Here is a 12,422-nt window from a genome sequence, read left to right as displayed (position 1 = left end):
TATTGCTCATACGGCCATATCGTTAACGTTACATAGATAGATAACTTTAGTACTTTTCAGAGACCAGAAGCTACTCCAGAATGACACCTTTGAATTCCTAACCTGTAAAAGATTCGAACGGCCCACCTGGACGGCGCCTTTGAACCTCCCGCCCATGACGTCACTGCTGTCCCGCGTGATGCATTCTGGGAACACGAAACACCGCCATCTTGTTTGTTGGCGAAGACAGAAGACAAGAGAAATTTTTCACGACGTATTTGTGATCTGTTGACCGCCAATATGCCGGAAAGTAAGTGGCTCTTCGAGAATTAGAACACAAAGTTTATGTTAATGCAAATTATTGTGACTACTAAACTTTGATGCGAAATATAAAAGCTGAAAATATGCCGGGTAACGTTATATATTTTTGTTGAATTGGGGAGGGGGGCGATGCTATGTCTTGCAAAATTTATAGTTTTCCTTTAGCTAGAATTTGTACATAGGAATGCATTATGCTTGTACATGTATTTTATGTGACAAACCAAGCTGCGCAAAAACAAAACACAGTGATAATTATGCATGTAACTCACCCATTTGCGCATAGTATGTAAATTTTGTTCCATCTTGTGTTACGCCAAAAAAGTGTTATGACAAGCACAACACATCAATTATTAGGTTTTTGAAGTTTTTTTATTCTGTCCTGTTTGCCAGAGTGCCATCTTCTTTGTAAACCAAGGCTGCCATAGCATGCCCACGTTGGCATATAACACACTGTGCCTTTGCAGAAAATATGTTGAACTTTGGCAGAAACTCAGGAAAAAATAGGAAAAATTCTGATGCAACATTGACCAAATATCCAATAAAAGACCGTGACGGTTTTGCTGCCCACTTTGAATAGATGTATAAATAAATCTTGGACATAAGAACTGGTACAAATTATGTAGCGTTGAGTGTTAACAAAGATTCCATGTTCGTTGTTGTACAGGAGAAGGAGAGATGGCGTTCTCCAACCCCCTCCCTCCGGAGGCGATGGAGGATGACGGCGATCACGATCACGAGCCGGCGCTCACCAACGAGGACTTCCGTCGCCTGCTGATGACCCCTCGCGACGCGCCCAACTCCGCTCCACCCTCCTCCTCCAGTAGTGCTGCTGTCAGACAGGACAGAGAGTAAGTCTAAAACAGGCTCTTAATCTTACTCTTAGCTAAGATTTTTTTGTTGGGTGTCCATTTTTTTCATTATATGCTATGCACAGTGAAGATGCATGGTGCTTATTACTCTCAGTCACTATTTTCTGCATTTTGAGGTGCAAATTTTGAGTTTTTTCCTTCAGTAAACCATCATTTTGGTATTTATAGTAAGGCTGAAGAGAGGCAGGGGTTGGGAGTGGAAAAAATCGGGCAACTTTAGGGTGTCCTACCAAAAAGTAGGGCATCCAATTTCTTATCATTTTCAGTACAGGGAGTCCAAAAGACACCCTGGACACTCCCACCATTGCACCTATTCCCAAAAATGAATTTTGAACTCTGCACTGTAATTTGCAAAATTTCATGTGAAAAAGTGAGTTATTTTACTTCTTGAAGTTGAACCGCACAATGTTTGGTGGTTGACATATAGTTTGGATAATATTATTATGTCATTTTTGAGAATCTAATTCTTTAAAAGATTTCTCTAGAAACAACAGGCATTTATTTTATCCTTTCCATCTATGAGAAACGACTTACACTTTTTTTGTTCTCGCAGCTTGGGTGACCAGTACAATGAGGACATGGATCCTAATGAGAGACGCAGGAGAAAGAAGCGTTACTATGCCAACCTGAAGAAACAAGAGGAGGACAAACTGGCTGAACTGGCCAAGAAGTACAGGGACAGGGTAAGGAAGCGAATGAGTTGGACTTTTAGGTTTACCTTTGCAGAAGGAAAACATATTGTTTTTGCTCTGTTTCTTCTCCAAACAAATAAGGTCAATGATCTGGACCAGATGTCAGTCACCATGGTAACTGGTGCTGTAGCAGACACCTTTTTGTGTTGGGTTACATTATGTAGCAAAGTGGCAGGACGGGCTGGTTATCACAAATACATGTACAGGGTTCTCACCAGGATTTTTTCACAGCGTAGGGGTCAGGTATAGAAGGGCAACTTTCTTCGGCACGAGTCACGCACCAAGTCCCCAAAACATGGGCCTGATATTCTCCCCAAAAAATTTTGTAACTCATATTAACCACTTAAGACACTATTTATTGTTTATTGGGGGGCAGATTTTGTTTTCCCTCTGTTATAGCTTCATTCTTAAGTTATATTTTCATTTTTTTAAAGATTAATGAAGCTTCTGCCCCCATAAACCACCCCTACGCTGGTTTAAACACAGTGTAGGGGGCTAAATCACAGCGTAGGGCGTCAAAATCACAGCGTAGGGGGCCCCTACGCTCAAACAGCCTAGTGAGAACTATGCATGAATGTGTTTAAAGTAAGAATATACAGAGCATGGTAGACTATGCCTTCATACATATGCTTTGCTAATAGCTTAAAGCAGTTTTCCATTTACAGTCTCAATCATTTGTTGCATTGCTACACAATACAAATACAGTATTCCTCCCAGTTGCTATAACATAAGATGTTTATGATGATTAACTCTATTACAGGCAAAGGAGCGTAGAGAAGGCACCAACAAAGACTATGAGGAGACAGAGATGGTCAGCACCACCACTAACTACAGGGCAGTGGCTCCTAGTGCACAGCCGTAAGTACATGTTGATATATGTCACCTGTCAGAATTATCTATTATCTTAGTAGTAGACTTAACATTTATGTTATTGTCCTGTTAAATATCTATCTAACATATATCTAGTATATATAAATAATCTGGACTGTACTGTCTTCTGTTGCTCAGGGTTGACACTGCAGAGCGACGTCGTCAGTTGATCCAAGAGTCCAAGTTCTTGGGAGGTGACATGGAACATACCCATTTGGTGAAAGGGCTGGACTATGCCCTACTGCAGAAGGTCAGAAAAACACCTAGCCACACAGTTGTTACCTTCATGTACATGTATGGAGATTTTGTTTTTGGTGGAACTGCTAGTGTGTTTGCTTGTGTTTTGTTAGTCATTTGGATACATGTAGGTAGAGCAACGGGAAGTGAGGGGGAATGGTGTGACCACAGGCTGACAGGATATGGTAGAGTGACAGGAAGTGAGGGGGAGTGGTGTAACCGCAGATTGACTGGAAGATCAAATTGGAGGTCACATGGTCTCCCTACAGACTGGGAGGAAGGAAATACTACATGTATTAGAATGGTCATCTCATTTTCGGACTTCAGTTTCAAGCCTATTGCCAGTAGTAGGCCAGTATATACAGAATCATCATGAAATTTACAATACTTCATGTTGAAATCTAATGGTTATTAAAATGTCACACTAGAAAAATTCTCAAATTTCATGAAATATATCCAGGTCTGAAAATGCGTGCATTTGCCAAACACAGGTTCGCAGTGAAATCGCAACAAAGGAGCGTGAAGATGATGATCTGGACACCATCGTTCTGGAGAAGAAGAAGGAGGAGGAAGAGGAGGAGATGCAGTTCAAGACACGGATGGGTAAGAAAATCCCCCGTGTCATCAGAAATACACTGTACCTTTAGTAAAAAAAAATTGTTCCTAAAGCCCCAAAGCTGAATATGGCCTCCCAAACACTGTTGAACTGCCTCCACCATGGTTAGGAGTAGGTTGGGTGCAAGGAGGGCTGTGGTTGGCTGGTGTTCAGTGAGGTCAGCTACTATTCGGCTGTGTCAGCTGAATGTCCCCAAATGTTTAAAAACGTTCAGGAGTGGATGGGAGAGTAAGCCACCTAAGCAGTGGTCAGGGCATGGTTGGCAGTCAAATTCGACAAAAAATTTAACTCAAATTTGATTGGATTGTATCACAAGATCCACCCATGTTTCCCTATGTGCAGCCCGCAGTGTGTACCGTACCCTGTTCAAGATTAAACCCCCTGAGCGGAATGAGCTGTTCCTGCCGGGGCGGATGGCGTACGTGATAGATCTGGAGGATGAGTACACGGACACAGACGTGCCCACAACGCTCATCAGGAGCAAGGCAGACTGTCCCAGTCTGGAGGTAAGCTTCACACTGGTTAATAGTTTCAACTTTATCTGTAGGGAACAGAATCTTCACAACGATGAAGCGGGTTGTCTTAGAAAGAAAAAGAAATTTCATAGACAACTTGACAAAGTAGGGGTCGAAATACGACCTTTAGTGCAGAGTAGTGCAGGTATTGGAACTGTGCAGGTATTTCTGATGTCTACCTGCACCTAAACTGCACTGGTCCATGTACTGGGCTTATGTATTTATACCTATGTAGCTGTATATGGATTTTTTTTGCTGTATGACTGTTGCCACCTAATATAAAAGAAAACATGGCAATGGTTTCTGAACAGTTTCAGTATGATCCATATTTCCTAAATTCTGAGCATTGCAGGCAAAATTTGTCTGGTGCAGGAATTGTGATTTTCAATGTTGCCTGCACCAGTCATACTAGTCCAATGTTACCTGCACCAGTGCAGATATGGAGAAGAAAGTATTTTGAGCCCTGTATGTACCATTAGAGTTAATGATGACTGTCAGTAGATACATCATGTAGTACTCGTAATCTTTTGACACATGAAAACCAAACCAGCATGTACATGTTATTGTATTACTGTACAGTCATGTATGTGATGATTGTTTTGTTGTTTTCCAGTCCCAGACAACCCTGACAACTAATGACATTGTGATCAACAAGCTGACCCAGATCCTGTCCTACCTCAGACAGGGTGTCAGGGGCAAGAAACTCAAGAAGAAGGACAAAGGTAATGAAGAAGAGATTTCAAGCCTCCAAAGTATATAATGCACAATGTTCACAACAACTGCTGACAATTTCAAACATCACATTAACAACAATTTTACCAGTAATGCTACATAACTTTAAAAGATGGGTAATGTAACAATTATAACATACAACTAGAATTCCGAGATCTCATACCTCCATGAAATATGATCTTGATATGTAAATGTAAATTTCTTCTTTAATTGTTCAAATGACCTCTGCATTAACACGATATATGCATCATGATGTATGTTAACTTTTGATTAACTTACAGATGTCCCAAGTATGACATTCTCATCATTCACCATTACGAAATCATAGAATTTTCACATTAATTATGCAAATTAGGTCATCATTTGCATAATTAGTATCTGTTGAACTTCCGCCTGCCATAGGTTACATAGTATAATGTAAAACACAGTATTATAGAATTTCCTCATTAATTATGCAAATAAAGTCCTCATTTGCATAAGTTGCATTTAATTATGTACATCTCTCTCTCAGCTACCTACACACCAAAAATAATGAAAATATGTTGTTCCTGTCTGGACTTATTGGCTTTTAAACATTTCGCCAGAAAGTGCCCTGCAGTTCCAGAACAAGCCGCTAGGGGGCCCAAACTCATATGACTTCTTCCCAAGCACGAGAGCTACCTTCCATCAAAATTTCATGACCCTAGCATGTCCAGATCGCGAGATATCAAAACCGGAAGTTGCACTGCAGTACCAAGGGAAGCCACTAGGGGGACCAAAATCTCATCATTTCCAGTTTTTGTCACACCCTACCAACACACCAAGTATGAAACCAATCCATCCAGGCGTTCTTGAGTTATCTTGTTGACCAACAGACAGACGGACGGACGGAAGGACGGACGGACAGATAAACGCAACTGAAAATATAACCTCCATGACACATTTCATGGAGGTAATAAAGTCTCAACACCCCCACCCTGGCCATAAAAGTATTGTGATGTAGCCCACTAGTTACACACAGTGGACAAGAGTTTTTGATAGACCATACTACACCACATTGGGATGTCGAAATTTCTTTTATTTCAATACCTGAAAATACAGAAACAAACTTTGCATTATTTGGGCCCTAATTGGAAGAGTAGCTCTTCAGTGAGCTGGTTTATTACCATAGACTCAGTGTGTTGTGTTTTATTCCTCAGGTAAGGGACGAGAGGAGAAGCCCCACAGACTGCCAGGTGGAGATGATATCTTCGGCGACGTGGGAGACTACATCCCTCAGGTCCACAAGTCTAAAGACAGGCACTCACACAGCCACTCACACGAGAAGAAAAGGTCCAGCTACTTCGAGAAGCCTAGGACTGAGGATGAGGTAAGAAAGCTTATAAGTCTACTCCTTAAGTTATGCTGTGACATTGATTTTCAAGCAGGCTCTAGCCAATGTCAATCTTTCCATGCTTTGATCAAACTTTGCTGCTATCAATTTTGACGGACAAAAATCCGAGTTGAAAAAGATGGGAAGAAATGTCATTGCACTAAGCTTAGTCTACCAGACTATAAAATATATAATACATGTATTGGAGTTTTCTTTTTACACAATCTCTCACTTAGCTTACGTTTTGATGCCTTGATGATCAGAGATCTTCGTCAGAGCTTTTAACTGGAGTTGATGCTTTTCACTGCTATAACTATAAGCACTTTTGTGGCTACTTATACTTTGGTGGGATATTTGCACAATATGTTGATAAAAATGTACATCATACTTTTCTATTTCTGTACTCAGCCTTCTCTCATGGATGTCAACAAGCCACCGTCCTCAGCCAAGGAACTGGTCAAGAATATCAACGAGAAGTTCAGGGATAAGGTAAGGAACTCCTTAGTTTCTCAAGTTACATTCTTGAAGATAGGTAGCACAACCCCACTGCACAGTTGCAACAATAAAAAAAGTAGACATGAAATAGCACACAACAGTTCTTTGACAGTCACTGTGCTGAAAAGCCATTTAAGTTGAAAGGTAAAGGCAAGGTCTTACTAAAAACCGTAACTGGAATTTGTTTTTGTTTTAGGTGAATGTTACTGTATAATACACATACTTTTCAGACAATGTGACTGATTTCCTAAGGTTAATAATTAAATATCAAATTATGAATAGATTAATTTCTAGTAGATTTTAGTTTGTAATCAGCAAAAGCAATTACACTATCCAATTAAAATATTAATAAGAATCGTAGAATTACATGAATAATACTGTTTACATATTGCATATTTACTGTTTTCCCCCAGGCTGATAAAATGGACTGGAGTGAGTCCATGGTCCATGCTGAACAGGAGCATCAGAAGAGGGAACGGTCAGTTGACATAACACATAACACACCAGCTTTGCTGAGCACATCAGCAGAACGTACTGCGCCTGCGCAAAAACCCCATTTTTTCACCGTTTTCCTTGGGCTTGTGATCAATTTTGCATCAGAATTTTGCCTGTTGCAGACAATATTTTTTACGCCATAACATTTGGAAACTACAGAAGGAGTGTTGACCTTATATGTGCGAATACTACCTCATATGAGACGTTCTGCCAAAGTGCTATGCAGAATACATTACAGGTTTTGCGCAGGTGCAGTACGTTCTGCCGACGTGCTGCTTTGCTAGCACGTGGCGCAACAGCAGCTGGCTATACTATACACTATAAGACCTGTTACACCTAGCCTTTGCACATATAACTGTAACTGTCAACATTGTTTAAATCTATGTGATGATGCCCCTTCTATACTTGGTGACAGCTGGTCCCGCTTTACGATATTAGTTCTAAGAAAAATACTAGTTTTTGACCCCCTCAATCCTTGGTGATAACTAGGGTACTTGTACTTCTCAGCATGAGTATTTCTTCCTCTAAACTTCTGAGAATTACACTTGTTTTAAGGCATCTAATGTTTTTGTATATTTCTTTACAGTAAGAAGAAGATGGACATGGCCTTCCAGCCTGACAGCTATGCTGAGTGTTATCCAGGGTGAGTTATGCAAAATAAACATATTATCCTATAGGGTAGACATTCTTCCATAGGATAATTTTTAGCATCAAAAGCTAATTAGACAATATATTTTATGTTGGGAATACAGAATTTAATACTGAACATAGATACAGTCTAGTGGCTGATGCAATGAGCCCTGGGGATATAGTGTTAGCCTTACATCCAGAATTTTGGGATTTTAAACCTTGGCCAGGTTTTACCAAAGACTTATAATCATACATACTGTGTATTTAGCGATTGGAAGAAAAAAGAATGGGAGTTGAATACACTGCACTATCAGTAGACTAGCTTCCTGCTGTATTGGCCTGTGTGGCTCAAAGGCTATAAAAACAGAGATTTATATAAAGGAGTGTGAAGTATTTTAAGGCATCTGATCCATTCAGTTTGCTTGATACATAACAACGCAATAACAATTTACTATGTCCTGCACACCCCTACACACAGAATGGGAGAGATCCTGGGTGGGGATGACAGTGATGATGAAGTGGACTATACCAAGATGGACCAGGGGAACAAAAAGGGGCCCATCGGACGCTGGGACTTCGACACCCAGGAGGAATATAGCGAGTACATGAGCAACAAGGAGGCACTGCCAAAGTAGGTGTCATCTAGTCTTTACTCTACATGTATCTCAAGGATTTTTTCCTGAACTTTAAAACAGTCAAACCAGTACAACAGTCAAACCAGTACAAAAGACCACTGTTTGGTAATCCCATAGGTAATTTTTCCCATTCGTTGATATATGAATAAAGAATTAAAGGACTGGAATTATCATGAAAGTTCATATGTGCTGGTTGTTACATGTTTAAAGCTAAAACTTTTAGTACCAGATGCCTTTGACCCAGTGTTGACGTCACACTTTGGAGAAGCCATGTGACAAGCCTCGCTGAGTCAGTCTACTGGAAAAGACAAGTAAAAGTGACTGGTGGAAAGCTCTAGATGAGAACATTTAGATTTACCATTTTGTGTTGGAACAAAGTTTTACCTTTAAACAACAAATGGAATTGAATTGTTCCACAGGGCGGCATTCCAGTATGGCATCAAGATGGCGGATGGACGGAAGACGAGAAGAGCGGGTCCCAAGGACGAGATGAAAGAACTCGATCGCGAGTGGAAGAAAATCCAAAACGTAAGTTTCCATCAGCTTCAGATCTCTGTTTGTGATCTTTAGCTGTTATTTATTTAATAATGCAATTTTGCAGACTGAAAAAACCTGGCCAGTAGGGGTTCGATGGTGTTTACTACTGACTCTATAATATACAACTGATTTTTGCATGTATTTTTTTCAAATGACAGTAAAATGTTTGCCAACATGCAGTTTTGTATATGCCATGGGTTTGGATCTGGACTTTTAGTGTGTATTTGCAGAAAGTATTTCTTAATTGCAGAACAACATTTTGACATTCTGCAATGTTGCAGATCACTGAAAAAAAAGGGATTTCTACCACTGGTACCATGCACTGAAATCGATATCCATAATTTTCTGTGATAGTCGTTGTAAATTGCTAGCTTTAACAAGAGCTAGAGTTTTGAGTTTAAAACATGCATGCCACCTTGTTAGGTTAAGCAAGGTCGACATAGCTTAAGGCTAGATTAGGTGGGGTGGTCTGAGTTATTCTTTTGTATTGATTTAAAGACCAGAAGGTCAAGGATCGAGAACTCTCTTCTTTTGCATTTTAGCAACAAAGTTCTGTTACAGATGAGTACTTCGTCCCTAGTGGCAGAGTTTTCATGAACTACATTAAAACATGCATTTTGCTGTCAGGAACAATGAGTATCTGCCCTTTGACTGTAAAGCATACACACATATGTCCTTGAGTTGTTTTAAAAGCAGTCACTCTTGAGTTCCAATGCAGCTCAGGGACATACATGTATGCTCTCAGGGCTCGTAATACCACCTGCATGTGCAGGTTAGTGCAGGTAAAATTGGATCTGTGCAGGTATTTCCGAAGTCTACCTGCACCTAATTATAACCTGCACTGGTCCATGTACTGCGTTAATGTGTACATTGTTGGTGTATGTGGACTTTTATTTTCTGCATTGACAGAACAGATAAGGATCCATACTTCCAAAATTTTGAGTGTTGCAGGTAAAATTTGTCTGGTGCAGGTAATTTTCAATGTTAGCTGCACCGGTGCAAGTATGCAGAAAAAAAACGGATTCCAAGCCCTGGCTTCTATAGTTTGAAGTTGGCATGAAAATGGCATGAAAAATTATTTTTGGGTATATTTGATCTATCAAACTTCAAAGAAACAACTGTCCTGTAGGTCTCTCTTAGGTTCTAGCTTGACACGTGCCTGACATGCATGTATGTGTGTGATAATGACATTTGTTAATGGGCGGCACACCCAGTACAAAAAAGGGTGCAGTCGTCCTGCTGGAAATGATTATGGGATGTAGCCTGAGGAAAGAATGGCCAGGTCTGGCCTTTGTTTTGTTGTCTGAAACCTCACCACAGGCCAACTGTATATAGATGATTAGACAATTTTGCAGACAAACCTGTCTCTGTCTGTGGTGCGAGCTTTTTGAATGATGCAGGGAAACGAAGTTGAATATTGATAGAAAGGTGAACGAACTCTCTGTGTTTAAACGATTTTCCAGCTAATTAAACAGAATGGTCTATCTGTGTGGCGAAATGGTACAAAACCTGCCATCCGTATTATGTAATCAGTAGCTACGGCTCACTCAGCACTCAGCAGTTAAAATTGTAGGTATGAATTTTGTCAACCTGTTGCAGCTAGTTTTTGTAAGGTCCATATTTGGTATGGAAAGCAAGAGCCAATAGGCATGCAGCATTCTATAGGCAATGGCCTGATTGGCCAATTTGCAGATGGTGGTTCTTCTTGCTGATTGGCTGTTGAGATGATTGGATGAACTGCCTTAGAACACCTGCACCATTTTTTTTTAAGTTAAACATTCCAGATTTTAAGACGTGCCTGTTTTGTTTTACAGATCATAGAAAAGAGGAAGACAAAATCTGGAGGAGGAGCATCATCATCATCAGCTTCCCGGGATGAGTAAGTTGATAAATATGGAGAAAAACTTGCATTTTCTATCTTAGAATTGCTACAGTGAGCATAGAACAGAGGTAGCTACAGTGCAATGAAAATTTCATCTTAGCACCTTATGTACATATATAACTTTATTTTATCATCAAACTGAACAGCTTTTCTGGTTTCCACATTTTTGTTACATGTTGTATATATCTCTCATACATTCTGCCCTTCATATCAACTTGAATTTTCAACATCAAAACACATACAGATCCTGAATTCAGTCCTTAAATGATTTGGTTGTGGTCTGCAACACAGCATGTGGTTGATGTACCACATCAGCAGTTCGTAATGTGCCTGGGAAAAAGCTGGATTTTTCACGGTTTTCGTTGATATTTGGTCAACACGCAACATTTGAAAACTATAGACAGAATGTCATCCTTGAATATATGAATATGAGTTTAAATTACAGGTTCTTCTGTTATGCACATGCTGGTTGAAGCCCACATGCTGGTTGAAGTAGTAGTAGTAGAAGCAGCCTAGAACTTTAAATAACATAGATTGTTTCTCTCTTTCAGGGAACCAGACTACAAAAGACCTCGATACTGAAGTTTAAGTAAAGCAGTCAACATCAGTATCTTGTATCATGTTAAGTACATGTACATTAGTTGCCTGTCTGAAAACAACAACACTAACTATTGAATCCAGAGAAAGATAGTCACTACAGACATTGAATATGCTGTAGTTAGACTATGATAAAGCCTAGCAAGGCTAGTAAGTCAAACAGAGCTTACATCTGTACAGTATGTACATTTTAGTCCTTAGTAATGTTCATTCTTGTTGGCACTTGTTTTCCACTATCACTGCCTTTGCGCTAATTCAAAAACATACCACAACGATTGTGGTATGCCAAAAAGCAGTTACTCAAGCAATTGGATATGGCGTATCATATTACCTGAATGTCTAACCCTCATCTACAGATTGTGGTATGACACAACTACTACAAGATAAAGTTTTGTGAATGACTGATCAAATACCTGTTGCTTTAACACCATAAGTTTCAGTTACAGTAACATACTAAGTTAATATGTTGTTCAGTTTCACCCATTGAACCAGATTCCTGCATACTTCAATCACAATGAAGATGCCACAAGTCTAGTGTAACAGTGTCTTATAGTGTGATAATAGCTCAATGTAAAACTTCACTTCTTGGCAAGTGGACAGTTACTGCCTGCAGCAATTGTACTGTTAGATATACCAGTTGTAATAGACTTACATCTCTCATACGTTATGATTTCTGCAGACTCAAGTGAAGTGTTGTTTTTTCTAAGGTAAATGGTTACAGGTGTATTCTGTAATTGCTTCTCTGTTAAAAGCAGCAGCTATATACACCATGTAGATATTTATTGGACCATACCTTCAGGTTAGATGAATCTGTTAAGGTATTTGTCATGCAGCCTTTTTGCAATGCCTCAATGAACAATCAATTATGGAGCAGTCCACCCAATCCTTATACATCCTTCACAGCCAAACAGTAAATGGCGAATGTCCATATCACTCTAGATGCAAAATTGATTTAAGCTGAAGTGGGCA

General features: G+C 39.8%; 1 protein-coding gene across 1 annotated transcript; it reads left to right on the top strand.

The window, feature by feature from the left end:
* Positions 1-170: 170 nt before the first annotated feature.
* LOC109487796 (protein Red-like) lies at positions 171-12,218 on the top strand. Its single transcript, XM_019791864.1, has 16 exons — positions 171-289; positions 965-1,148; positions 1,723-1,852; positions 2,622-2,719; positions 2,870-2,981; positions 3,460-3,571; positions 3,927-4,090; positions 4,713-4,821; positions 6,010-6,179; positions 6,591-6,671; positions 7,091-7,155; positions 7,759-7,815; positions 8,281-8,433; positions 8,857-8,965; positions 10,789-10,853; positions 11,408-12,218. The coding sequence occupies exons 1-16, from the start codon at positions 280-282 to the stop codon at positions 11,436-11,438; spliced, it is 1,650 nt and encodes a 549-aa protein (XP_019647423.1). The 5' UTR covers positions 171-279; the 3' UTR covers positions 11,439-12,218.
* The last annotated feature ends 204 nt before the right edge of the window (positions 12,219-12,422 follow it).

The sequence above is a fragment of the Branchiostoma belcheri genome, unplaced genomic scaffold, assembly GCF_001625305.1.
Source record: "Branchiostoma belcheri isolate BF01 breed outbred unplaced genomic scaffold, Haploidv18h27 scaffold9, whole genome shotgun sequence".
NCBI classification, from domain to species: Eukaryota; Metazoa; Chordata; class Leptocardii; order Amphioxiformes; family Branchiostomatidae; genus Branchiostoma; species Branchiostoma belcheri.
Note: the sequence above shows the minus strand (reverse complement) of the source record. Positions and strands in the feature narration are given on the sequence as shown.

Coding starts and splice junctions, on each gene's coding strand:
- LOC109487796 (XM_019791864.1), top strand. Junction 2,982..3,459: donor ACTATGCCCTACTGCAGAAG/GTCAGAAAAACA, acceptor TGCCAAACACAG/GTTCGCAGTGAAATCGCAAC. Junction 4,822..6,009: donor ACTCAAGAAGAAGGACAAAG/GTAATGAAGAAG, acceptor TTTATTCCTCAG/GTAAGGGACGAGAGGAGAAG.